We start from the raw sequence: 27,966 nt of genomic DNA, 5'->3' as shown, positions 1-27,966 counted from the left end.
AAAGCTTATGCTCTAATAAATTTGTTAGTCTCTAAGGTGCCACAAGTACTCCTTTTCTTTTTGCGAATACAGACTAACACGGCTGCTACTTTGAAACCTGATATTAAAGAATGTGAGAAAGACACTGAAACCAAACTGGGCTAACTCTTTAAATTAAGTTAACATTAGTAAATACTTCATTAACATTTTGATGACCGCAAGTATGTTTTTTAATATCCTACTGTGCCAAAAGTTATAAAATGTATTAGCAATATGCTCATAGTAGATGATGGTATTATAAATTTCTTGATGGGGCATGTTTAGTACACAGGATTTTCCTTACTGGAGCAGGCCATTGGTTCATCTACTCCAGTATTCTGCCTCCAATAATATCTGATGCAGATAATGGCACAAAAAGATCCAGTGGCTAGAAATTGAAACTAAACACATTCATAATGGAAATAAGGTGCACTTTTTTAAAGTAAGGGTAATTAGCCCCTGGAAAAACTTACTGAGGGATATGGTGGATTCTCCACCACCAGAAATCTTTAAATCAAGACTGGATATCTTTTTAAAAGATACAGACTAGCTCAAACTCAACTTATTGGTATCAAAGCAGGAATTACCGCAGGACATTCTATGGCCTGGGTTATGCAAGAAGCCAGACTTGATGGTCTTAATGATTGCATCCAGCCCTAAAATATTTGAATCCATAACTGAAAAAGAGGTAGAAATATAATAACTTTGTTAAACAACATCATCTCATATACTGCCCTATAATTCTGAAACATGGGGTATGTCTACACTGCATCTGGGAGTGAACAATAGTCCATTGTCCTGCATTGTCATTAACGCCAGTGTGAAGTGAGTGTAACTTGTTACCATTCTGACTGAATAGTGTTTTACATCCACTTTGTACTGAAGTAAATGGCTGCAGAAGGTGCCCAGGATCTGAGAATCAGGCTCCCAATGTCCAGCTTTCTTGTCCTTAGAAGCATCATTTCCTGTCTTTCAGTCGTGAATACCATGATCAGCAGAGCCTCCTCAAAGCAAAGGCAAATTACTCAGATGGTCCCCTGGGAATATAAAGTGAAAGTGCTCAAACAATTTTGAAAGCCCCAGATGTGCAAGGGGGAGCCATTGCTTCTCTTACAGGCTAAAAGTCCAGCTGAAGCTGTCTGCAATGCTAGACTCATAACTTTCATACAGGGAAGCTGAAGTGCACTGCAAGGCTCAGTGCTTCATTTCTGACAAGGAAATGCATTCACAATCTGCCAGTCTTAAAGGGATAATCACTCTACCATTTGTTTGGCCAGGGCTCCCTTTTTTTAACATTCAGTTGGCTGTTTAACCTGCTAGGGAGAAGGGGAATAGAAAAGAAATGACTTTAGTAGTTTTTCTAAAGGCCAAGGACATCAAAAGCGGCATTGTCCATCACCCACCTCTTTTCTTCCAAGATATTTTAGGGAGTTGATTTTTAGGACAAGCTGGAGGGTTGCATTTGCTTTGTCTGGGATTTGAAGGAACTTAATCACAAATCAGACTTCTGGGAGAGGACACACACTCACATCTTCTGTGACTAAATGTAGAAGTATTTGGGTCTCATTCAAATCTAGATCCAGCTTGTCAGAATAAATTTCAGTTCAAATGGGTGAATCAAACCTGATCCTCATGCTCAGTCTCTGTGTCCTGGAAGATCGTATTTTATCCAATAAAAAAAGTTTCAGTGGTGCAGGCAAGAAGCAAAGACTTGCAGCCCTGAGGATCAACTTTTCTGTAGAAGGGGAAATCGTGCTGAATCTGGGCTCTGCAATGACAAGCTTTGCTGAATGGCATTGTCACATAAAGACCGTATCAAGCTCTTTTAATGAAATGAGAGCTGCTCAGACTGCAGCAGAAAGTGGCCACATGAATAATCTTGTATCAGTACCATGACAGCTTTTAAGAACAGCAGCTCTGCAGAAAAAATGTCATCCCATTTCACAAAAGGGTGAATTACTAATGAGCTGGTTCCTTATTGTGGATGGTACACTCTCCTGTCTGTCTACCTTTCAGATTCTTGCCAACCTTAAAATCACCTCCTAAATGCACATGATCACAGAACGAAGTAGACTCAGAATGACACCTTTGTCTACGTTGGGCCATAACATTATGTTCAGGGGCTGTTAATGGGCTGATGTAAAGCCACAAAAGCAAAGGAAATGAAAGTATTGTAGCACACACCTTGAACAGTATGTGAGATTATCCAGCATTCACAGACCTCTACTCCACCCGGGACAAAGTGCCAAGGAAGCCAATGTGCAACAGCTCACAGGTTCCTAAGCTGTGGTCCATGGAGCACTTGCTAGTGGGTTGTGGGAACTGGCAGGTCACCTGCGGCCAACTCTGCTCCTTGTTTCTAGCTGCTAATTCACATTAAAAGAATCTAAATTACATAATCACTCTCCTAATGGATTAACCTTTCCATATAAACAATAGCTGTGGTTGGTACTGGGGTGTTGTGTGATCATGAGGTGGCAGTGGTGTCTGCAAGAATGAGACAATCTCTGTATTAAAATGTGATCTATGCCAACGAAAACACGAGACCCTCTGCTCTAGCCCAAATTGCCAGGGCTGGTCAAGTTCACACTAGACCTGTGAATAAAGTGAACAAAAGGTGGGGAGCACTCACAGCACCAGCCAAGGAGAAGAGGGAATTGTGGGGACTGCCCCTTACCCAGCCAGGGAGATTACGGGGAGCTCTCCCGCTCCTTACACTCCCCCTTACTTTAACACTGTATGAGACGTGTCTGTGAACAGCCAACCTCGTTTCCATTGAGGGCCCCTTGACAACTGTCAGAGAGGGTGGCTACAGTCATATAATCTACTGCTGCCTAAAGCCAGTGATGCTAACTGGAATTCCTGGTTCCTGAAGGGTTTTGAATTGCAAACCCTATGGCAACGAGACTCTGGAGTTCTGTGGTTTCATTTAATTTCTGAAGGGTTTGTGTTATTACGCGAAAGAGAGTAAATTTAAGTAATCTCAGGGGAAAGGGGGGTCTGATAGCAAACGCATTCACATTTCACCAAAGTTTGGGGTATAGCTTTTAATAAAACATGCTACCTCCCGCTCACCTGAAGCCATCCTCTTCTGCTGGCACCCCCACTGTGGTTTGCTAGGAAATGAACCATGAATCTGAATCTGACAGCGAGGAGCCCAATCCACAGCTGGTGTAAATCAACACAGCTCCATTGGCTTCACCAATTGATAGCAGCTGGGAATCTGGCATTGTGCCTACAAGGGAGGGGGAGAAGCAGCAAGAGTGGATGAACTTCAGCAACAAAGTTTCCATTTTCATACTGTGCCTAACTTTAAAAAGAACCTCCAAAATAGTAGACCTTCTTCTAAGTTGGTGGTTTTTCATTTTTTTCCATGCAGTGTCAGCTGCTCTTTCCCAGCATTTACTCTAAAGTAGACCCTCTAGATCCATAATACAAGGGGAATGTATGACTAATCACTTATAAGTACTTACTCTGTTTGAACAAAATCTGTTTTGTTGATTGGCTTGCTTTTCAGTAGATTGTGGATGGGCAACCATGCAGAATTTCATTTGTACTAAAGGAAGCAATTGGGGGGGGGGAATTAAATGGGGAAAAGTGCTGGATTAAGAGCCAGGAAGGCCTTCTCTAGTACAGGATGGGAAGCAGTACAAGCTTGCCCCTGACCTGTCAATGTGCCTGAAAACCCCAATTGAGAGAGATCAGTGCTAGGGCTGAGTGGTCAGTTCCATGTTCATCGAAAGCTTGGCCTGTTTGTGTAATGCCACATCACTGGGTGGGTCATTGACAGTAGGGTTTGAACCAATGACCTCTATCTTAACATGTTAGTCTCTACTGCCTAAATTAAAAGATCCAGCTCTATTACTCAAGGCTGTAGCAGTTTCACCAACCTCTATACACGGCCCAGCCACCACTAGAGGGGCACAGAGAGCTACTATGAATGTGCAAAAAGAAAAGGAGTACTTGTGGCACCTTAGAGACTAACAAATTTATTTGAGCATAAGCTTTCGTGAGCTACAGCTCACGTGAGCTGTAGCTCACGAAAGCTTATGCTCAAATAAATTTGTTAGTCTCTAAGGTGCCACAAGTACTCCTTTTCTTTTTGCGAATACAGACTAACACGGCTGCTACTCTGAAACCTGTGACTATGAATGTGGTACATTTGCTAAGGATGCCTATTGGAATCAATTATGTTGGGTGTGTATTTTAGTTTTTTAATTAACAATACAACTTTATTTCATACAAACTTTACCCTAAAATACTTTACAAAGTTATTGTAAATCATACAATTGCAGCGTTAAACAATATACAATAGCTGCATGAGGGAGAAACCAAGGAGAGGCCAGAAAACAAAAAAACAATTTAGAGCTGGGGTTTGAAAAGAGACAGAGGGTTGATCAAGCAGTGAGACACCCCAAGGTTCTTCAAATGGCAGGAGCTGCAGAGGAGAGGAAAAGGCTCTCAAACCGAGAGTACGGGGGGACTTAGAAAAGGTCAGTGCTCGATAAGCACAATGTTGGAGGGGAATATTGAAAGGTCCTGGTTTGGAGCAGGAGGCTGAAGCAAATTCCTCTTTTACAAACAGCCAAGGTCTGATGTGGATACTTGGATGGTGCCTTCAGTATCAATTTGTTTCATATAAATTGCTGATGAGACTGAACACATGGAGGGGACCATGTCGAGTTGCAAGCTCAGGGCAGCAGCTAGAATCTATTCTGTTCTGTTTGGGCTCCATTTAAAAGGCCACTTAGTGCTGTCAGAGCAGCACCAAGAGGCATCTCTTCTTTGCCAGCCTCTTCTGTCTCCTACAGTGTGCAAGTTGTTTTCATGCTAAACTTGTACACCGTGCCACAGCAACCTCCTGTGCATGGTCAGAGTGAGCGCCTTCCCTGTGTGGCACACAGGGCTCCCCCTCCCATACACAGCCTTTGACCCCTTGTGGCACCCTGCATTTTGACACTGCCCTTGGGCACCCTCACACTCCAGAAAGTCCTAGATGCTCTTGATAAAATTAGGAAAATCCTGAGTGGTTTCTGATCTAAAAGGAAAACCATGAGAGAGATCATCAGGCCTAACTCCACTAACATCAATAGAACATGATACCAGATGAGATGATGACAGACAGCTGCAGCGGCACAGGAGCTAGCAAACAGAGCTCTAAACAGGGGAGTTTGAGTGGGAGTTCTGTTGGAGGAGAAGGTAGTTGTACTTGGTTTTGTATTTTTAGTATTTGTGTGTGTGTGTAGGGGTTTTGTGCTGGGAGAGCAGCTGAGCCTGATTAGGGGGTGGGGCTTTGTGCTGAGAGAGCAGCTGAGCCCTGCCTAGGGGGTGGGGCTTCTGACTAGGGGCCCTATAAAGGTAGCCAGCCAGCCAGTGACACAGACAGCTGTAGCAGCACAAGAGCTAGCAAACAGAGCTCTAAACAGGGGAGTTTGAGTGGGAGTTTGGATTGTTTGGGGTTTGCTTTTGCTGGGGGGTGGTCTTTTTGGTGTGGCTTGTGTTTCCCAGATTAACAGGATTTAGGTGGGAAGGAGATGACAGATACAGAGGCAGCTGTGGGAGTGACTCCTGTAGTGGAAGACACATTGAGGATGACTGGATGTGGAAGCTGTGGTATGTACATGATCCTGGAGGGGGGAACCGGTAAGAGTTTTTTCTGCATGAAATGTCATCTGATAGAGCTGATGGAGGAAAAGATCCAAGGTTTGGAGATGCAGGTGGAAAGTCTGGTTGAGTTTAGGAAGGGGTTTGAGCAGATGATGGAGCAAAGATATGAGGTATCTGAAGGGAAAAGCTTAGACTCACAGATGGAAGCAGGGCTGGGGAATTCTGAGGAGAGACTGGATGAGGAAAGTGGTTAGTGGAAACATGTGACTCAAAGAACCAGGCAGAGAAAAAGATGGGCTAGTGAAGGAGAAATAGAGCTTAGGAACAGGTTTGCAGAGTTGGAAAATGAAGAAGGGGCTCAGCAGGTACTTGTTGAAGGTGGAAGGGTAAGGAAGAAGAGAAGAGAGGCTAGTCCTATAGGAAAAAGGGGAAGAGTCAAGGGAGACTACACCAAATATGAGCCCCAGGAGGATACAGGATGGGTTGAAGAAGATTGTAAGGGAAAATAGGAATGGAAAGAACTTGCAGCCAGAGGGAACAGGGGAGAGACTGGAGAATAGCAGTGTCACCAGGAAAAGGCAGGTCTATGTGATCGGGGACTCTTTATTGAGAAGAATAGACAGGCCTGTAACTAGAGCTGATCCTGAGAATAGAAGGGTGTGCTTTCTTCCGGGTGCTAAGATACGGGATGTAGACCTGAGGTTGAAAAGGATCCTAAAGGGAGCGGGAAAGAATCCCCTAATTATCCTTCATGTGGGAACAAATGATACGGCTAGATTCTTGCTGGAAAGTATTAAGGGAGACTACGCTAGGCTGGGGAAGACGCTTAAGGAAATTGAGGCTCAGGTGATCTTTAGCGGGATCCTTCCTGTTCCTAGAGAAGGGCAACAAAGGTCTGACAAGATTATGACTGTCAACAGATGGCTTAGGCAGTGGTGCTATAAGGAGGGCTTTGAGATGTATGGCCACTGGGAGGCATTCACGGACAGAGGTCAGATCTCTCGGGATGGACTTCATCTGAGTAGGGAAGGAAATAGACTTCTAGGATCGAGGCTGGCACAACTGATAAAGAGAGCTTTAAACTAGGAATTGGGGGGAGATGGATGGGAGATGTCCAGAAAATCTCCACGCCAGATTTTAGCATTGAGAGGGAAGAAGATGAAGTAAGAATGTATATAAGGAGCAAGGGCAGTGTGGATACTAGTCTAATAGGTTATACTGGCTGTAGAATGACTGTGCCTAATAGGGTACAAAATGTGAGTGAGTCCAAACAGCGAAAATTAAGATGTTTGTACACCAATGCGAGGAGTCTAGGTAACAAAATGGAGGAACTAGAGCTACTGGTGCAGGAAGTGAAACCAGGTATTATAGGGATAACAGAAACATGGTGGAATAGTAGTCATGACTGGACTACAGGTATTGAAGGGTATGTGCTGTTTAGGAAAGACAGAAACAAAGGTAAAGGGGGTGGAGTAGCATTGTATATCAATGATGAGGTAGAATGTAAAGAAATAAGAAGCGATGCAATGGATAAGACAGTCTGTCTGGGCAAAAATTACATTGGGGAAGAAAACTAGTAAAGCCTCTCCTACGATAGTGCTTGGGGTGTGCTATAGACCACCGGGATCTAATTTGGATATGGATAGAGCCCTTTTTAATGTCTTTAATAAAGTAAATACTAATGGAAACTGCATGATCATGGGAGACTAACTTCCCAGATATAGACTGGAGGACTAGTGCTAGTAATAATAATAGGGCTCAGATTTTCCTAGATGCGATAGCTGATGGATTCCTTCACCAAGTAGTTGCTGAACCGACTAGAGGGGATGCCATTTTAGATTTAATTTTGGTGAGTAGCGAGGACCTCATAGAAGAAATGGTTGTAGGGGACAATCTTGGCTCAAGTGATCATGAGCTAATTCAGTTCAAACTAAATGGAAGGATTAACAAAAATAAATCTGCAACTAGGGTTTTTGATTTCAAAAGGGCTGACTTTCAAAAATTAAGGAAATTAGTTAGGGAAGTGGATTGGACTGAAGAATTTATGGATCTAAAGGTAGAGGAGGCCTGGGATTACTTTAAATCAAAGATGCAGAAGCTATTGGAAGCCTGTATCCCAAGAAAGGGGAAAAAATTCATAGGAAGAAGTTGTAGACCAAGCTGGATGAGCAAGCATCTTAGAGAGGTTATTAAGAAGAAGCAGAAAGCGTACAGGGAGTGGAAGATGGGAGGGATCAGCAAGGAAAGCTACCTAATTGAGGTCAGAACATGTAGGGATAAAGTGAGAGAGGCTAAAAGTCGAGTAGAGTTGGACCTTGCAAAGGGAATTAAAACCAATAGTAAAAGGTTCTATAGCCATATAAATAAGAAGGAAGAAGTGGGGCTGCTTAACACTGAGGATGGAGTGGAGGTTAAAGATAATCTAGGCATGGCCCAATATCTAAACAAAGACTTTGCCTCAGTCTTTAATAAGGCTAAAGAGGATCTTAAGGATAATGGTAGCCTGACAAATGGGAAGGAGGATATAGAGGTAGATATTACCATATCAGAGGTAGAAGCGAAACTGAAACGGCTTAATGGGACTAAATCGGGGGGCCCAGATAATCTTCATCCAAGAATATTAAAGGAATTGGCACCTGAAATTGCAAGCCCATTAGCAAGAATTTTTAATGAATCTGTAAACTCAGGAATAGTACCGAATGATTGGAGAATTGCTAATATAGTTCCTATTTTTAAGAAAGGAAAAAAAAGTGATCCGGGTAACTACAGGCCAGTTAGTTTGACATCTGTAGTATGCAAGGTCCTGGAAAAAATTTTGAAGGAGAAATTAGTTAAGGACATTGAAGTCAATGGTAAATGGGACAAAATACAACATGGTTTTACAAAAGGTAGATCGTGCCAAACCAACCTAATCTCCTTTTTTGAAAAAGTAACAGATTTTTTAGATAAAGGAAATGCAGTGGATCTAATTTACCTAGATTTCAGTAAGGCATTTGATACCGTGCCACATGGGGAATTATTAGTTAAATTGGAGAAGATGGGGATCAATATGAACATCAAAAGGTGGATAAGGAATTGGTTAAAGGGGAGACTGCAACGGGTCCTACTGAAAGGCGAACTGTCAGGTTGGAGGGAGGTTACCAGTGGAGTTCCTCAGGGATCGGTTTTGGGACCAGTCTTATTTAATCTTTTTGTTGCTGACCTTGGCACAAAAAGTGGGAGTGTGCTAATAAAGTTTGCAGATGATACAAAGCTGGGAGGTATTGCCAATTCGGAGAAGGATCGGGATATTATACAGGAGGATCTGGATGACCTTGTAAACTGGAGTAATAGTAATAGGATGAAATTTAATAGTGAGAAGTGTAAGGTTATGCATTTAGGGATTAATAACAAGAATTTTAGTTACAAGTTGGGGACACATCAATTAGAAGTAACGGAAGAGGAGAAGGACCTTGGAGTATTGGTTGATCATAGGATGACTATGAGCTGCCAATGTGATATGGCTGTGAAAAAAGCTAATGCGGTTTTGGGATGCATCAGGAGAGGCATTTCCAGTAGGGATAAGGATGTTTTAGTACCGTTATACAAGGCACTGGTGAGACCTCACCTAGAATACTGTGTGCAGTTCTGGTCTCCCATGTTTAAAAAGGATGAACTCAAACTGGAGCAGGTACAGAGAAGGGCTACTAGGATGATCCGAGGAATGGAAAACTTGTCTTATGTAAGGAGACTTAAGGAGCTTGGCTTGTTTAGCCTAACTAAAAGAAGGTTGAGGGGAGATATGATTGCTCTCTATAAATATATCAGAGGGATAAATACAGGAGAGGGAGAGGAATTATTTCAGCTCAGCACCAATGTGGACACAAGAACAAATGGGTATAAACTGGCCACCAGGAAGTTTAGACTTGAAATCAGACGAAGGTTTCTAACCATCAGAGGAGTGAAGTTTTGGAATAGCCTTCCAAGGGAAGCAGTGGGGGCAAAAGATCTATCTGGCTTTAAGATTCTACTCGATAAGTTTATGGAGGAGATGGTATGATGGGATAATGGGATTTTGGTAAGTAATTGATCTTTAAATGTTCAGGGTAAATAGGCCAAATCCCCTGAGATGGGATATTAGATGGATGGGATCTGGGTTACTATAGAAAATTCTTTCCTGGGTATCTGGCTGGTGAATCTTGCCCATATGCTCAGGGTTTAGCTGATTGCCATATTTGGGGTCGGGAAGGAATTTTCCTCCAGGGCAGATTGGAGAGGCCCTGCAGGTTTTTTCGCCTTCCTCTGTAGCATGGGGCATGGGTGACTTGAGGGAGGCTTCTCTGCTCCTTGAAGTCTTTGAACCATGATTTAAGGACTTCAATAGCTCAGACATGGGTGAGGTTTTTCATAGGAGTGGGTGGGTGAGATTCTGTGGCCTGCGCTGTGCAGGAGGTCGGACTAGATGATCAGAATGGTCCGTTCTGACCTTAGTATCTATCAATCTATGAGCATCTGGCTCATTTATCCCAAGGATATGGCAAAGCAGTAAGACATTTCTTATGAGTGAAGTTGGGTACTTGTCATGGGATACACAAAGAAATTGTACCATTTACATTAATTTTAGCATTGAAAATCTTGAGTCGCCCTCCTATATATATGCACGCCTTGGTACGGTCATTTGAATTCACTTGGAAGCTGTTTCTTCCCTCCAGTTATGCTAACACTATGTATGTCCAGCCTCTGCAGCATCTTATCAGCTACTAAGAACTCATGTGTTTGCTGAGCTCCTAACATTACAGAAAATCTTCTCTTTGTAGCCTCCTAGAACCTTTTGAATGTTTTAAGTGTTGCCATTCTAGAACATCCTCAGTTTACTGAATCCCAGCTGCTGCATAAGACACACATCCCTGTGCTTCAGATAGGCTACTTAGTTCCAAAAATAAGCGAAGGCTGATTTCAGTTTTGGGGTGTTCCTAAGCCATGGGAAGGAGGCACTCTGAAGTGAGAAAGCAGGGGCAGAAGGAAGCAGACAGGATAGTCTCTAAAACTACACAAGGCAAATAATCATCCATAAGGAATGGAGAAGACTTCTCACATTTGTGACCTGCAGCAACACATTACAGAATAGCTTTCTCTGCCCTCTCCTTGTTTTTGTCTAATAATAAAACTCTCTTTTTCTAGAGGAAAATAAAGACATTGACACAAGACCCAGAACTGGATGCTGCAGTTTTCCCAAACCAAACATTGCAGTCTGCAGAAGGTAGGTGATGATGCAATCCTGTTTCACTAAGACTCCAGCAGGCAGTTAGACCTGGTCAACCAAGACTGTTTCTTTTCAAGTCAGCCAGTCATGCTGTCTGTCCATACCTGGCTCTGTTAGAGTTTCCTCTTTACTTTAATTATTTTTCCCCCCAAACAGGGGAATATTTCTAGTAGACATTGAATCCATCTGCTTTCTCATTACCCTGTGACTTTGAGGGTGTCTCTCTTTCACTATTAGTTAGTCAGAGACGTTCCTGGTAGATAACACACAGGATAGAGTCAGATGAAGCTGGATGATCTCAGCGGATGTGCTACATGTGTGTATTTTTTGTACCAAAGCTCCTGCAGTATTTCACTATTTTAGAACGGGAGCAAATCACAGTAAAATTTAAACACCTGTATAAAAAAAAGTTCCTGGAAAAGCACAAATGGCTGAAAAGGAAGAGAGCCTGTCTTGTCAGCATCACTCTTCTGAGAAGTGGGTGAATCTTTTGAGAGCTGGGACAGCCTGAAATCTAGGAGGCTTTTACAAAAACTGGCACCTCCACAAGATTTACTGAGTAGTTCCTGATTAAGGTTCCTCCATCAAACACCTGTGCAGTGTTGGTGTCCATCCATGTGAGGTCTTCCCCAGGCAGGTAGATGTCTCTCTGAACTCGCCCTTGTTCTGTAATTGGGGCAATCAGTACCTGCATTTAAAAGAAGCACAGCATTCAGCAGGGCTAGGTAGAATTTACTGCAGCAAATCTTAGCAAACTGAGGGCCAGATTCAGACAAGTGCAACTGAATGGAAATCCATATGGTCTTCCATAAGTTCTGAATGAGTTGCACCCACTATCACAAGGCCAAAATTTGGCCCATGGATATTTCTCTTGCAGACCTGGCAGAGCAAGAGATTGATTAGCACTAGCCAGAACCTTAGGGTATGTGCCCCACTTGGCTCTCTACACACCAAGCAGTGCCTCCCCTGTCTACACTGCTATTTTTAAATGTCGTTTCCTGCTGCCTCCCCTCCGCCACAGCCTTTCCCTGCCACAGGTGGCTACACACACCAGTGTGGATGCAGCCTGATTTTTCACTGCCACATGTAGCTACGCATACCTACATGCCACTGCAATGGGTATGCAGTGTAGACATAACCTCACTGTCTCACCTAGAGGCCCAACCCAACAGCAGAGCCCCATTGTGTCAAGTGATAGTCTATTGCATGAGTGCTCTACAAAAGAGATGTCTGTATACATGTAGATAATAGAGATGGTTGAAAATTTTCCATGGAAGTTTTCCACTGGAAAATGCTGATTTGATGGAGTCCAAACATTCTACAGGAAGGTGTCAGTTCTGTCTAAACTTTGAACAGAAACTAGCCAGCCTGCTTGGTTTTCTGTCTGCCTACTAGATGGCTGGTGGGGGAAGCTCACAGGCTCCCTGGGATTCCAGAATCGCTGGCTCCCCATGTGATTGGCTCCACGAGGTGCCTGATGTGTGGGTGGGCTGCCAGGCTTCCCGGGCTCCTGTGCTCCCACTTGATGTATGGTTGGGTTGGCCAGCTCCCTACATGGCCCGGGTCCCTGGAATTTTTTGAAAATTTCTGTTTCACAGGAAACTTTGTACTTTTTGTTCCAATTCATAATGATTTTTTTCCCCAGAAATGTGAAATTGCCCACTAAATGGAAATTCCTGTTTCCAGCCACCTCTAATACAGAGTTAATAGAAAAGCTGCCAGTAGACCACACTCAAAAATATGCAGCATTGTTCATAGGCTTTTCAGGAAAAATAAAAGATAGCAGGCACTGCAAATAGTTTCTGGTATGCAGTTCTTTACATGGAGCTCTTATCAGCCCCTGACCTGAAAAGCTTGCATCCTAATAGACAAGACAGACAAAGGGAGAGAGAAAGGAGATGATGTTGTTCCATTTTACTGATTTGGGGGGGGAGGGGAAGGGAGTGACAGAGATGAAATGATCTTTTAGTGGATCCCTTCTGGCCTTAAAAACTTTGACTATGAGATTAAATGACTTGTTTAGATCACACTGAGTGCAGCTTGGCCAGACCCAGGGATCTGGCTCAAAGTTTGCTCAATAGCTTAGATGTTGTTGTTTATTATCACCTCATATTTCTGGCATAATAATAAATAGTAGTAATAAAGGCTGACTCTTTTATTTTAATTAGGAATAAGATTATTGATTTGAATGGGAGAATTCCCATTGACTTCAACAGGCTTTGGATCAAACCCAGAAAGCCCTGTAATCCTGCAAGGAAGGCTGCTCTCCTACTATATTAGGAACATTTACATCAAAATTAATGGCCAAGACCACACTAAATTGCACCCTGCACCAATGTGTGCCCCTTCCATTGCTAGCTGATTGTTGATTCTAATCTAGACTAGGCATCACTAACGTACCTAATCACTATGCTATCTAGGCACCAATTAAAAAAACTTGTATAATATTTTTTTCCAAAATGGACTCTACTCTGCACTGCTTCCTTTAGCTGCAGTTGCTTAGTGTGTGACTCTCCCCCAGCTCATTTTCTATTCTCTTCTTTTGTCTATCCAGAAGAGCTGATCTTAAACTGCTATAATTAGTCCATAGTGGTGCAGGCTGCATGATTTACCTGGAATCGGTTGGCTGGTAACTTACTATATAGTAAGTGCATTAATACTCTGGTTGACTATTCCTTGAACTCAGCGTGAGAGTCTTCATATCTTTTCTGTAATGGCTCAGGAGACACTGAAACTGGGATTTGCAAAAGAGACTCGGAGATAAAGCTCCCAGCTCCCACTGAAATTCTGTCTCTGTCTTCACTGCGTAGCTAAACCAGGGGATTGGCACCCGGGTTAGCCTAGCCCAGGTGAGTGTCTGCACAGCAGAGCCCTACCAGAGTTACTGTGTGGTCACTGTTCTGCACTCACTTGTGTGTGTCTGGGGGCATATCTAATGGTTCTTTGTGCTGAAATGCTCTAGGATTCTTTCCCAGTCCATTGTGTCAATTGCATGAGAACTTGTCTGTCCTTTGAGGGGAATTGTGGGAAGGGCATTGGAGGACTGGGACTTAAATTATATTTGTCTGCATCCTCGCTGCAAAGTGGTGGGTTCAAGTTTAAGTGGAGCTTGAGCTCTAACCCATAACCCCAACTGTGTAAACTAGGCCAGGCTTAAAGCACTCCCAAATCCAGGTCAGGTTTTTTTGTGTGGACAGTAGGGGTGTTTGAGCTAAAACCCAGGTAAAAGCCCAGATTAACTCTGCAGTGAAGACAGTTTTTCTGGAATTTAGATACCTAACTTCCTATATTCCTTTAAAAATCCAAGCCTGATGCCTTCTTGTGTGGATAATTGCTTTGGATAAAAAAACCCAAAAGTTTCATTCTGAGATCTGGAGTAACCTTGTGTCCTCTAAAAATACCCCGGAAGCCAGCCTCTCCAGTACAGCTCCTTCATGATAATCCACAATTTCCAGGGAATTTTAAAGCTTTTTTTTTTCTTCGGAAAGACTGAAAAAGCAAGAGGAAATGAGAAAAAGATGCTAATGAGGAAAAAAAACACTATTTAAAAACAATCAACATTCTATGAAAGGCCACTTATAGATGAAGTGACAACACATACTAAATAAAAAACGGGAGTTTTTTGTGGTGACATTTTTAAGCTTGTGAAATACTCATGCAAAAGTGTACTTTAAAAAAAACACCGAAAACTGTGCTGGTGTTATCCTGACAGCTGCTGGATCAACCGCCACGTGGGTAGAGGGAAAGATTTTTTTTTTTCTTCCAGTATCTCAGTAAATTTATCATGAAAAATGGAACAAGTGCCATTAACATTCACATTGAGCTAAGAAACAGCTTTGATAGTGCCTATGCTCCTTTGGCTTTTCTCTTTATGCCAAATACTGTTTATCACACTGAACACTTGTTCCACTGGGACTGTGTATTCCCAGTAAACCCAATGCAAATTTTACTCAACATAATAATATACCGTGAATAAATATTTTGTAGTTTTTTAAAAAAAAAAGTTGACTGATAAAATGGGCATTTTAGGGAGTCCAGAAAGAAGTTCTCAGGACACGAGAATATTATGGTAAATTAGAAAGACGAGTTTCAGAGTGGCAGCCGTGTTAGTCTGTATTAGCAAAAAGAAAAGGAGTACTTGTGGCACCTTAGAGACTAACACATTTATTTGAGCATAAGCTTTCGTGAGCTACAGCTCACTTCATCGGATGCATTCAGTGGAAAATACAGTGGGGAGATTTGTATACATAGAGAACATGAAACAATGGGTGTTACCATACACACTGTAACCACAGTGATCACTTAACGTGAGCTATTACCAGCAAGAGAGCCGGGGGGCGGGGAAAGAGGAGGACACCTTTTGTAGTGATGATGAAGGTGGGCCATTTCCAGCAGTTGACAAGAATGTCTGAGGAACACTGGGGGGTGGGGGAGTATAAACATGGGTAAATAGTTTTACTTTGTGTAATGACTCATCCATTCCCAGTCTCTATTCAAGCCTAAGTTAATTGTATCCAGTTTGCAAATTAATTCCAATTCAGCAGTCTCTCGTTGGAGTCTGTTTTTGAAGCTTTTTTGTTGAAGGATAGCCACTCTTAGGTCTGTAATAGAGTGACCAGAGAGACTGAAGTGTTCTCCGACTGGTTTTTGAATGTATAATTCTTGACGTCTGATTTGTGTCCATTCATTCTTTTACGTAGAGACTGTCCAGTTTGGCCAATGTACATGGCAGAGGGGCATTGCTGGCACATGTTGGCATATATCACATTGGTAGATGTGCAGGTGAACGAGTCTCTGATAGTGTGGCTGATGTGATTAGGCCCTATGATGGTGTTCCCTGAATAGATATGTGCACACAGTTGGCAACGAGCTTTGTTGCAAGGATAGGTTCCTGGGTTAGTGGTTCTGGTGTGTGGTTGCTGGTGAGTATTTGCTTCAGGTTGGGAGGCTGTCTGTAAGCAAGGACTGGCCTGTCTCCCAAGATCTGTGAGAGTGATGCGTCGTCCTTCAGGATAGGTTGTAGATCCTTGATGATGCGTTGGAGAGGTTTTAGTTGGGGGCTGAAGGTGATGGCTAGTGGCGTTCTGTTGTTTTCTTTGTTGGGCCTGTCCTGTAGTAGGCTTTTAACTAGTTTCAGCCAGCCCCCTGATTGCCTTTAGGTGTCCCAATCAACATAGCATTCTCCCTGCCTTCTGGAAAGTTCTTAATTGGCCCCTGGTGTCTTAATTGACCTGGAGCAGCTTCCATTTCACTTAACCTGGTACCAGGGATTTGTTTAGCCTGGAGCTAATATATCTATCTCCCACTACTCTTCCATAGCCATCTGGCCTTGCCCCGTCACATATCTGCCCCCCCCCCACTCAACACCATAGAGTTGGGCAACTTGGGATGCCAGGCAGTATGCTCATGGTGGCATCCAGCCCTGTGCCGTATGCAGAACTGGAACAGTTAGAAGGATAGAAACCACCTGGTGACCCTTGTATTCTTTTCCTTATTCCGCTTCATCCACTGGAGGGGTGCATGATCTGTCACAAGAGTAAATTGCCGGCCTAAGAGGTAATAATGCAGTGTCTCCATAGCCCATTTGACAGCAAGGCATTCTCTCTCGACTACTGCGTATTTCTGTTCTCTTGGGAGAAGCTTTCTGTGTAGGTAGAGGATTGGGTCTTCCTCTTCTCCCAACCCCACCTCGGAAATGTCTGTTTGTAAAATAAATTCCCTGTTAAAGTCTGGAGCTATGAGTACGGGGTCATTACAGAGGGCTGTCCGAAGGTCTGTAAATGCCCCCTCTGCTGCGTCGGTCCACTTTACCATGTCTGGACCTCAGGTCTTCACCAGGTCCGTTAGGGGCCTTGCCCTAGTGACGAAGTAGGGAATAAAACGTCAGAAGTAGCCTACCATGCCTAGGAACGCACGGACTTGCTTTTTTCGGGTTGGCCCGGGCCAGTTTTGAATTGCCTCTAGCTTATTCGTTTGGGGCTTCACTATGCCCCTTCCCACAATATATCCCAGGTACCTAGCCTCTGCTAGCCCTATGGCACATTTAGTGGGATTAGCAGTGAGGCCAGCCCGCCTTAAGGTGCACAGTACTGCCTCAACTTTCTCTAAGTGGGTTCCACAGTCTGGCGTATGGTGATGACATCATTTAAGTATGCAGCTGCATAACTAGAATGGGGGCGCAGCAGCTTATCTATGAGATGCTGGAATGTGGCTGGGGCCCCATGTAGCCCAAAAGGGAGGATGGAGTACTGGAATAGCCCATCCGGGGTGGAGAATGCTGTCTTTTCTTTAGCTTCTTTGGTCAGAGGAATCTGCCAGTGCCCTTTTGTCAGATCCAGTGTAGTCAAGAATCGGGCACTACCCAATCTGTCAACCAGTTCGTCGATGCGTGGTATGGGTTATGCATCAAACTGGGATATTTCATTCAGTCGGCAAAAGTCATTACAGAATCTCATGGTACCATCAGGTTTAGGCACTAGAACAATTAGACTGGACCACTGACTGTAAGATTCTTCAATAACCCCTAATTCTAACATTTTCTTTACTTCAGCCTTGATTTCCTCTCTTTTGGCTGCTGGGATTCGGTAGGGTCTCAATGTTACCTTGGCTCTGGAGATCGTGTGGATATGGTGGTAGGTCTCAGTCATCTTCCCTGGTTTTGTAGAGAACACATCTCGGTTGCAATTAATCATGTCGGCTGCCTTGATCTTTTGGATTGGCATCAAGTCGGATGATACCCTCACTTGCTCGTGTAAGTTATCCTCCTGGGGAAGGGTCTCCTGCATGACTAAGCATGCCTCTCGATCGTGCCAAGGTTTTAGAAGATTGATGTGGTAAATCTGCTCCGATTTCCGACGGCCTGGCTGCCGCACCTTATAGTTCACCTCTCCCACGGCTTCGATTATTTCGTAGGGTCCCTGCCACTGAGCCAACAGTTTACTTTCTGCTGTGGGTACCAGTACTATCACCCGATTCTCTGGTTGGAACCATCGAAGCTTCACTTCGTGGTTATAATGGGTTCGTTGGGTCTCCTGTGCTATCTCCAAGTGTTCCTGTACAATGGGTGTAACTCCGGCTATCTGATCTCTCATCTGCAGTACATGCTCAACTATGTTCCTTCCGGGATTTGGCTCCTCTTCCCACGCTTCTCTGGCTATATCCAATATGCCCCGAGGGTGGCGCCCATATGGTAGTTTGAATGGAGAGAAACCTCTGGAGCCTTGCAGAACCTCCCGGATGGTGAACATGAGGTAAGGCAATAGGGTATCCCAATCTTTCCCATCCTGGCTCACCACTTTCCTGATCATGGCCTTGAGGGTCCTATTGAACCTTTCCACAAGGCCATCTGTTTGCGGGTGGTATACAGAGGTCCGTAGGGCTTGTACATGGAGCAATGAACAGAGATCTTTAACTTGGACATGAAAGGTGACCCTTGATCAGTCAATATCTCCTTGGGTAGCCCAACCTGGGCAAAGATCTGTACTAGCTCCTTAGCTATTGTCTTGGAAGCTGTGTTGTGCAGGGGAACAGCTTCCGGGTACCAGGTTGCATAGTCCAGTACAACAAGCACATGTTGGTGGCCCTGAGCTGTCTTCTCTAGGGGCCCTACCAGATCCATTGCTATCTGTTCAAAAGGAACCTCTATTATTGGAGGAAGTATCAAAGGAGCCCACAAGTGCGGGTGAGGTCTATGTAACTGACACTCCAGACAAGAGGTGCAGTATCGCTGGAAATCTTCAGGTACTCCTGGCCAGAAGAACCTCCACAGGATCCGTGCCTGGGTTTTCTCTACTCCTAGGTGTCCTCCAAACGGGTGACTGTGGGCAAGACTCAATATGGCTTTTTGATGTTTTCGTGGCACTAGAAGTTGTTGTATCTCTTGCTCCTGCATTTGCACCACGCAGTAAAGGAGATCTTTCTTCACTATAAAATAAGGTCCAGGACCCCGGACCTTCCCATCCACGGGTATCCCATCGATCTCAGCCACCTCTTCCTGGTGTCATATCTGGGGCCCTCCACCTGGTCCTGCCCAAAAGTCTCTCTCCCAGGACTAACCTGCCCAAGTTCCCAGGGGCCGGCTTCTGCTTCTTCCAATGGCTTGCCGCCATCATGGCTGGGAGCAGCTTCTGGCTCACCTTCTGTGATGGAAGTTTCTCTGTTGGCTGCTCACCTCCATTTGCCTACTAGGGAGGTCTTCTGGCCCTGGGTCAGGATCCGGGTTCCCAAGGCCTTCGTGGCCTTCCTTTCTTTTTTGTCTTCCAAGTCTTTTGGGGGGCTGAGAACAGATCCTGAGAAATCTCAGCAAACATCGGGGGTTGACATTCCCCCGGTGATGAGTCACTGTCCTCAGGGTCCCCACCTCCCTCCAGACTCTCCGGGGGGGAGTAAATTATCAAACCCTGGATAGTCCCTCCCAATGACTACAGGATATGGGAGTTTAGGAACTACACCCACGGTCACCTCAATGAGGTTCCCTGAATCTCTATCTCCACTGGGATGGTGGGGTAATAGCTCACAGCCCCATGCATGCACATCACTGCTCCTGCTGTAGCCACGTAGACTCCTGTTGTGCCATTGCCTGAACCCGGGTGGCCTCCTGCTGGGCTGCTGTGGCTTGTATCAGAGCTCTTACCACCTCCTCCATTGTGGAACAAAGCAAACAAAAAAAAAAAATCCAAAACCCCAGTGCACTTTTTTTTTAAAACTCTTTTTCTTCCGCCACGCTGTGAACGAAGTCCCACTCCTGACACCAGTTGTGACAAAGCTCTGTCCTTGCCTCCATGGGTCCCAAGTTTCCTGGTGGATTTCATAGCCTCAGAGGCTCACTGTGACCCTCCACGTAACCCTTCTTTCTCTAGAGACAAGGGCCACAGTCTACTGAGCCATTTTCATCATAAGCCAGCGAGGGAGGTGAGGAGAAGTTATCCTTCCTTGCACAGTCTCTGTAGTCTCCCAGTCTCGGTGATTAATCAGGGGGCAAAGGGGGGGAGCCCGGGCCCACCCTCTACTCCGGGCTCCAGCCCAGGGACCCTAATGGTATCAGCTATGGTAGCTGACCTTTTAGAAACATGAGATGTACAATTCCCTGGGCTACTTCCCCCACAACAGCCCCTCACTCCCTCAAGCTCCACTTCATCCTTACCTAAGGGCCTCCTTCCTTGTGCCTGATATGGTGTGTACTACTCAGCCTCTCCAACAGCGCAACTTCTTCCCACAGCTCCTGACATACACACCCACCTGACTGACTGGGAGGCTTTTAACTAGTTTCAGCCAGCCCCCTGATTGCCTTTAGGTGTCCCAATCAACCTAGCATTCTCCCTGCCTTCTGGAAAGTTCTTAATTGGCCCCAGGTGTCTTAATTGACCTGGAGCAGCTTCCATTCCACTTAACCTGGTACCAGGGATTTGTTTAGCCTGGAGCTAATATATCTATCTCCCACTACTTTTCTATAGCCATCTGGCCTTGCCCCGTCACAGTATATAAATCTCCCCACTGTATTTTCCACTGAATGCATCCAATGAAGTGAGCTGTAGCTCATGAAAGCTTACGCTCAAATAAATTTGTTGGTCTCTAAGGTGCCACAAGTACTCCTTTTCTTTTTAGAAAGACAAGGTGGGTGAGTTAATATCTTTTTATTGGACCAATTTACGTTGGTGAAAGAGAACAGAATTTGATGCAATAAAAGATATTGCCTCACCCACCTTGTCTGTCTCATATCCTGGGACCAACACAGCTACAACAGCACTGCAAACAACAATGGTAAACCAGGACTGTTTTGGTGAAACCAGGTCATATGGTCACTTTACTCATTGGTGTCTGCTGAGCTTTCAGCTATGGTTCTTCTAGCCATTATTATGTGGAAGATTAGATGGCTGGGACTGTGTTAAAATGTTTGCCTGTTCCAGTCATAGGCTGGTGACATTTAACTTTCACCATAGTGTAACGTTATTGACATGAACTGTGACTGTATAGATCATTGTTGCAACCAAGGTCCTATAGTCCCACCAAAGCTTGTACAAAGAAGGTAAAGTAAGGTGTCTATAGAAAGGTTGTAATTTTCTAGTTATGATTATGCTGTCTGTGTATATCATTTTTGTATTTTAAGTTATGAATATTGGCTATGTACTTGTATCTCAATGTTTTTGATTCTAAGTAGCATCAGTGAAGCATTTGGTCAGCTTTTTGAGAAAGGACTATTCTGAGTAAGTACCCAATCAAGAAACACTTAACTGACAATGGACTTTGGGAGACCCCAGTCCACATCTGAGCTTTCCTGGGAACGTTCAAACTAACATGTAAACAATGGCGTTGGCCTGCAAAAAGCTGAATCATTCATGGATATGTGACTTGCCCAGGTGGCTACAAACTCATTCTTGTTGCTGTGATTTTGCACAGGAGAACAAAAGGGTTTCTGCTCACAAGAGAGAATATAAAAGGCCCTGGAAGCCTCTCCATTTTGTCATCAGCTGGATCAAGAGATGGCCTCTTCAACCCAAAGAGATGCCTGAAAGCAACTGGAACAAAGGACTGTAACTACAGGCGTGTGAGTGTTAGCTGGACCCAGGCCATAAACCAAAATGTTGCTCTGAAAAGGATTGGGCTCAGATTTCACAAACTAGACTCCTTCCTAGTCTATCAGAACATCTCTGAGGGTGAGATTTACCTGTGTTCAGTTTACTACTGTATTAGGCTTAGACTTGCATGTTTTGTTTTATTTTCCTTGGTAACTTACTTCGTTCTGTCTGTTATTCCCTGGAACCACTTAAATCCTACTTTTTATACTTAATATCACTTTTTGCTTATTTAACCCAGAGTAAGTACTTAATACCTGGGGGAGCAAACAGCTGTGCATATCTCTCTATTGGCGTTAGAGGGTGGACAATTTATGAGTTTATCTTGTATAAGCTTTATACAGAGTAAAACGGATTTATTTGGGGTTTGGGCCCCATTGGGAGCTGGGTGTCTTGGTGCTGGAGGCAGGAGCACTTCTTAAGCTGTCTTCAGTTAAGTCAGCAGCTTTGGGGGGCATGGTTCAGACCCTGGGTCTGTGTTGGAGCAGACTGGCATGCGTGGCTCAACAAGGCAGGGTTCTGGAGGCCTAAACTGGCAGAGAAAATGGGCTCGGAGGTAGTCTTAGCACATCAGGTGGCAGTCCCAAGGGGGTCTCTGTGACCAAAACCGTCACACATTGATGATTATTATCCTTAAGTATTATTGGTACTATGATAGCACTTAGGAACCCTAGTCATGGATCCCATGTACTAGATGCTGAACAAACACAGAATTAAGACAGTCCCTGCCCCAAAGAGTTGACAATCTAAATATGAAACAAGAGACAACAGCTGGAAACAGACAAGAGTACATGGTTTACCTATCCCCCAAAAGATTACTATAATTGTTTCCCTCTCATTTTTGAAAAACCATGGAAGGAGTTTCTAAATGTGGCACTATAGAGAAACTGTAAATTTCTAGAGAAATAACAGATTATACACAGGATCATATGATGGCTTCCTTTTCTATGTACACCATGAGCATCATTGCGACATCTGAGCACCTTTCTGGTTTCCTATTCCATATGGTTATCAGCTGGTCAAATAATTCACTGCAAATAATATTCATTGTGCATTTGGGCCATTTTTCCATCACATAGTTGTTCACAAATGAAAGAATTTATTAGTTGGCCGGCTCTGTGGAATGCTTTTCACACTATGTTTACTTTTAATACTGAAGCATTTTTAATGCACAGGGATGGCAACGTCTCCTAGCTTTCCTTCCTCTTGTATTTCCTTCCATTGACATTCTGACTTCACACTTTAAGGGCATAAAAAAGATACAGTACCACAATTTGTTGCAGTGCTATCAAGTGCCAGTACACCAAATATCTTCCAATGTATGAATGCAACAGCCACAGTCTGTGTTCTCTTCCTGTGTCTTCACAGTGAATTTAAATATGCATGTAGGAAAGGATTTACAATGGGCCAGATCCTGCTCCCATTTCAAATCAATGGATGTTTGGTTATGAATTTTAGTAGGATGAGGATTGGGCCCCAAAGCAGGGACCTTCTCCCTAATCCAGTGTCGCTGATGATGCAAAGCTCAATGAAATCAGTCAAGCAACAATTTTTCAGCCTTACCAAAATGGCAGTTTGTATTTTGCCTTGGAGAAGTTGCTTATAGTAATGGAAGACTGTCAAAGGTTCAGTTCAGTTAAATGTCCTATGATTTAGATTCCTCTCTACATTAGTGGTGGACATTTCAGAACAATTTTGCATATGTCCCAATACTCCCTGGTACTGAAGGTGCCAGAAATTGCACAAGAATGCCCTTTTTTGCTATATTTTAGTACTTCCAGCCCCAACGAGCTAGGCTGCATGAAAATGTAAAATAATAATATCCAACCTCCTTCTGAGCTCATAAAACGTTTGGCTCGGGTTTGTTTTGAATGGTGGAATAGGCTTATGCTTGCATCAGGTCTGATTTCATCAGAACCACTAGAGATTGATTGGGGTATTTGCCTAGAACACACTAAATTGTACCTTATTTTAGGAGCCGAACTTTCAGCCAAACTTTGGCTCTCCACCTTCTAGGAGAAAGGTCTGAGGTGGTTCTGATCTTTGTTCTTGAGCTTATGGTATCTTAAAAGAGAATCTTTTCCTGCTAATGCAGATCACATTACTGTACTGGAACTGTCTGATTCAATTGCACAGGAGATCTTTCAATTCAAGGGGTTTTCAGGAAGGAAATATGTTTTCGATTGCTTGTGATTGTAACTAAACTTCACAGAAAACATTTCTACAATAACAAAGGTCTGGAATTTTGGCTGTAATGTTGAAGATTATCATTCAAGAACATTTTCCATGGTCAACCCGGGTTTGCAATTGGGACATTCTTCATCCCAAATTATTGGGAAAACAAGGGATTTGAGACAACTGAAATGAATAACTAAACGTACAGGTCACAGGATGCTAGAGTTAACTCACCACATTTTGTGAAAGATGCCCTGGAATCTTTAATGACCACAAGTGGTCAGGGTCCTGTTCTTTCCTCTAATCAAAAAGACTGTTACTCCAGCTGCATGGGAACATCTTACTGGGGCACTGGTCCAGTATAAAAACACATTGCCCCCTACTGAAAATGGGAGTTTTATAAGTGATTGATTTGTGTGTGAGCAGGATTGGGCTTGCAGTGTTGGAACTCACCTGTCAGAAATAGCGGGTGGAGTATGGGGTGCCTGTTTCATCCAGTTTGACCTCCCATCCCCACAGTCCTTCTGTGAACTGTTGGAGCTGAGCCCTGGCATAATTCCCAGACTGCTGATATATGATAGTCAGCCCCGACGCAGCCAGAAAAGCCCACCTAGCCCACAGACTTCAAGATCAAATAATAAACACAGATAATAAAATATGTTTTTAATTTAAATGTTTATACTTCTCTCCCTGACCCACATGTGGTGTTCTCCTTTCACTCAGGCACCCAGACAGCAACTGGAGCTGGGGCAAGCTGCATTCTAACTTGCTTCGCTCTGCTGGTTGTTTAACCCCTCAGCTACTGGTGACTGCTTCACTGCTTGTGGTGTCAAGGGAATATCAGGAAATGGCCCAGTGCCTCTGGCAGTGCAAGCTAGTGCTGTCACTCAGACTCATCCCAGCATACCTAACAGCACAGCACGTGCCATCACAGAGACAGTTTGACAGTGCAGTGAGTGACATTGTCTATCCTCGGTCTAGCACATCTGGCCACCACCGGGGTGCTGTTTCCCAGAGGTACTCAGCAGCACAATGGGCACCAAGCCTAGACTCAGTCTGGCACAGGTAGCAGCAGCCTAGTACGAATGTGGACCAGGTAAGTCTGGCGGCGCAGCAGATAGAGTCTTGCGGATGCACATCTGACAGCATGGTGGGATACATCACACAGATGCAGTCCAGCAGGCACCGTTACCCAAGTAAGCTAGCTGTCTGGCAGTACGATGAGGGACATTGCCTGGAAACAGCGTGGCCCAGTAGCGGTGTCCAGCAGCAAAGCAAGTGGCATCACCCAGAGGCAGACCATGCCCATGAAGTGCCATTAGCCAAATGAACCCAATAGATCTGGCAGAAAAGTGGGTGGCATTGCTCAGAAACAGCTTGGCCTGTCCAGTTGGCATAGCAGGCAACTTACCCAGATCTAGCCCTGCACATTTGGTAGCACTGTGGATGTTGTCACCCAAATGCATCTCAACACACTGACCAGTGCAGGTGTCTTCCAGGTGTACTGAGTAAGTGCCAGTGCACAGCGAGTGGCATTGCCAGATGTAGCTCAGCATGTCTGACAAAGCGGAGAGTCCCGTTGCTCAGGTACAGCCCAGCATGCCTGGCAGGACAGATGCAGCCCTGACCTGGACACCATCTGTCTGTCCTGTGGCACAGTGAGTACCAGCTCACAGATACAACCATTATGTTCAGGGGCAATCCATTTGTTGAAACTAACTCTGAATCTGTCTGGTGACAGGTTTCAGAGTGGTAGCCATGTTAGTCTGTATCCGCAGAAAGAATGAGGAGTACACCTTAGAGACTAAGGTGCCACAAGTACTCCTCATTCTTTCTGAAACTGTAGCAGACGTGGCTTTAAGGTTGTTGCCGGACAACTCACTAGGGCACCAGTGAACCTGGGACCTAAGGAATGGGCTGGACAGGGTGCCTGTGGGTGAAAGGCCACATGTGGAAACATCTGGCTCTCCAAAGAATACCATTTTTTAAAGCTGTCGTCTGTGCTTTGATCTTGCATACTGAAATTTCCCCACCCAGAATGGGGGAAGGGAGATTTGTGGGGAGAGAAGAGGTGGCGCTCTTTGAACCAAAATCCTGGATCCACTTGTTAAGTATGTCTATTACAGTAGAGCCTGGAAGTCCCAGTCAAAATCAGGGCCCCATTCCGATAGGTGCTGCACACACACATAGTGAGAGAGTCCCTGTCCTGAAAGACAGATAATCTAAATATTATTATTAGTTACTATTTGTATTACCATAGTGCCTTGGAGACCTAGTCATGGACTAGGGCACCTTGTGCTAGGTGTTGTACAGACATAGAACACAAAGACAGCCTCTGCCCCATGAAGCTATTAAACTAAGCATAAGACATGAGACGACAGATGGAGACAGAGGGACAGGGGAGTACGAGGAGACAAGATTAAGGCAATGGTCTCAGCACATCAGCAGCCTGACCACTGTCCCATTTTTTTGTAGGCATCATGAGAAAGAAGCGTTTTACAGAAGAATTGGAAGGTGGATAATGAAGTAGCTTTGTGAATGTCTCTGGGGAATGCCTCCCGAGCGTGAGGGCAGCGTGGGAGAAAGCACAAAGGAGCTTGTTTGAAAATGTAACAAGTGGGCAATGGGGCCAATTGAAGGCAGGAATCTACGTCTTAATACTGAATGGGAAATGATAGGTAGGATAGGGACAGGCTCGGAAGTCCTAAACAAATAGACAAGGCAGAAAAAGGTGGGGAAAAGGAAGCATCATCGTTTTACCTATTGAGGCACGGAAAAAGACATGGGGACTTGCCCAAGGTCACACAAGAAGTCTGTTGCAGAGCTTGGAACTGAACCAGATCTCCTGAATACTGGTGCAGAAGCTTAACCACAAGATCACTCTTCCTCACAAGAACTAGTGGAGTTTCAGACTCCAGCTCTGATGTCAAAGGGAATTGGATTCAGTGTTCATTTTTGGACCATTATAGAGGAAAAACTTGAGCCAAAAACTCTGATGCACATATGAATCTGGAACTATGGTTTGTGTCCAACTCTGCCAAGGAGGCAAAGTCTTGTGCTTCACAGCTGGTGGAAAACTGTGAGGGAACAGGGATATGTGCAGGGGGCAAAGATTGCAGCTGCAGGGTTGAGTCTTTATGTCGTAAGTAGAAAAAGTAAAGCTCAACGATGGAACGTGGCTATGCTGAGCAACTTGCGGTATGTCCTGCTCTGCCAAAGATAGTTAAAACCCCCAAAGATGGAGTGGAGATTAAGGAAAAATCAGCTCTCAGGCAGTTCAACTTGTGTAGCAACCTGTGACTGGTTCACAGTCACCGTGATGTTGGCAGTATTGCTAGGATGATATTTCCAAAGGATGAAAAGGACAAGGCAATGAAAATGGTTAGATGAATGGAGAGCTCTCCATATGAGGACAGACTGAAAATATTGGGACTGCTGTCTTTGGTGAGCAGAGAAAGCGCATGGTATCGAAAATAGCGCATGGTATCGAGCAGGAAATCAGAAGCAGAAAACCACTGAGGGGCTACATTAGAGACAGGCAAAATGAGAGATATCCCAAGGTGCAACTGTGCGAGTGCAGGAGAGGAGGGATAAAGAATGCTTGCCATGAGACTATCAAAAGACACAGAAGTGTATTTGCTATCCTTAAAGAGTTTGCTCCATCCCACACTCTAAAATTGCTCATCTCTGACATACATTATCCTGTATCATCACTAGAACATGACCCATGTGCACACACAAAGCCCGATTTTAAAAATAGTCTCAATTTTGGCAAACACACTTAACCTAAATTACTTGTGCTTACAGTTAACTGCAGGTCCAAATGCTAGTATCTGAGGCCAAGATTTTTAAAAGAGACTAGTGATATTTTGGGTGCCCAGCTTGAGACTTCTTGAAAGGATAGGATTTTCAGAGGGCAAACATAGGGCTGGATTAGGGCATAGGCATGATAGGGCCACACATAGGGTCCCAGCACCTGGAGTCATGTGATGACTTCAGATTCTAAGCTTTTATTTTTAAAAAAATCTCTAGCCTTTATGTTTGTAACGAAAAAATTGAAAATTGGCCTAGTGATGTCTGCCCGAGTCTGCAGAGAGCCTGAAATAATGACTCAGAGATGTGAACTGCCCCATGCATCTCAAAGGGGTGTGAACTCTGAGGTCCAATGTCCTGATGGTCCCTGCCAAAACCACCTCAGCAGAAGACTGTTTATGTGAGGTGACAGGAGAAAAGTGTAATAGGCCTGGCCCACCCACCCAAGCAGATACACTTCAGCTGCTAGGTTAAGGGCTGAGGGACACCCTGCTGCCACTTCAGAGGGAAGAAGTAATCCCTGCTGGTGCTTGGGGGGGG

The 27,966-nt window shown here is 44.3% G+C and overlaps 1 protein-coding gene across 1 annotated transcript in view; it reads right to left on the bottom strand.

Annotated features, from left to right (window-relative positions):
• Positions 1 to 10,115: 10,115 nt before the first annotated feature.
• Positions 10,116 to 27,966, bottom strand: part of LOC119857793 (SITS-binding protein-like) — a 70,944-nt gene continuing 53,093 nt past the window's right edge. Inside the window, 1 exon segment of the mRNA XM_038407204.2 lies at positions 10,116 to 11,555. Within this exon segment, the coding sequence (XP_038263132.2) occupies positions 11,382 to 11,555 (174 nt within the window). The 3' untranslated portion in view covers positions 10,116 to 11,381.

This window comes from Dermochelys coriacea, chromosome 6 (assembly GCF_009764565.3).
Source record: "Dermochelys coriacea isolate rDerCor1 chromosome 6, rDerCor1.pri.v4, whole genome shotgun sequence".
NCBI classification, from domain to species: Eukaryota; Metazoa; Chordata; order Testudines; family Dermochelyidae; genus Dermochelys; species Dermochelys coriacea.
This window is presented reverse-complemented; position numbering and strand designations above follow the sequence as displayed.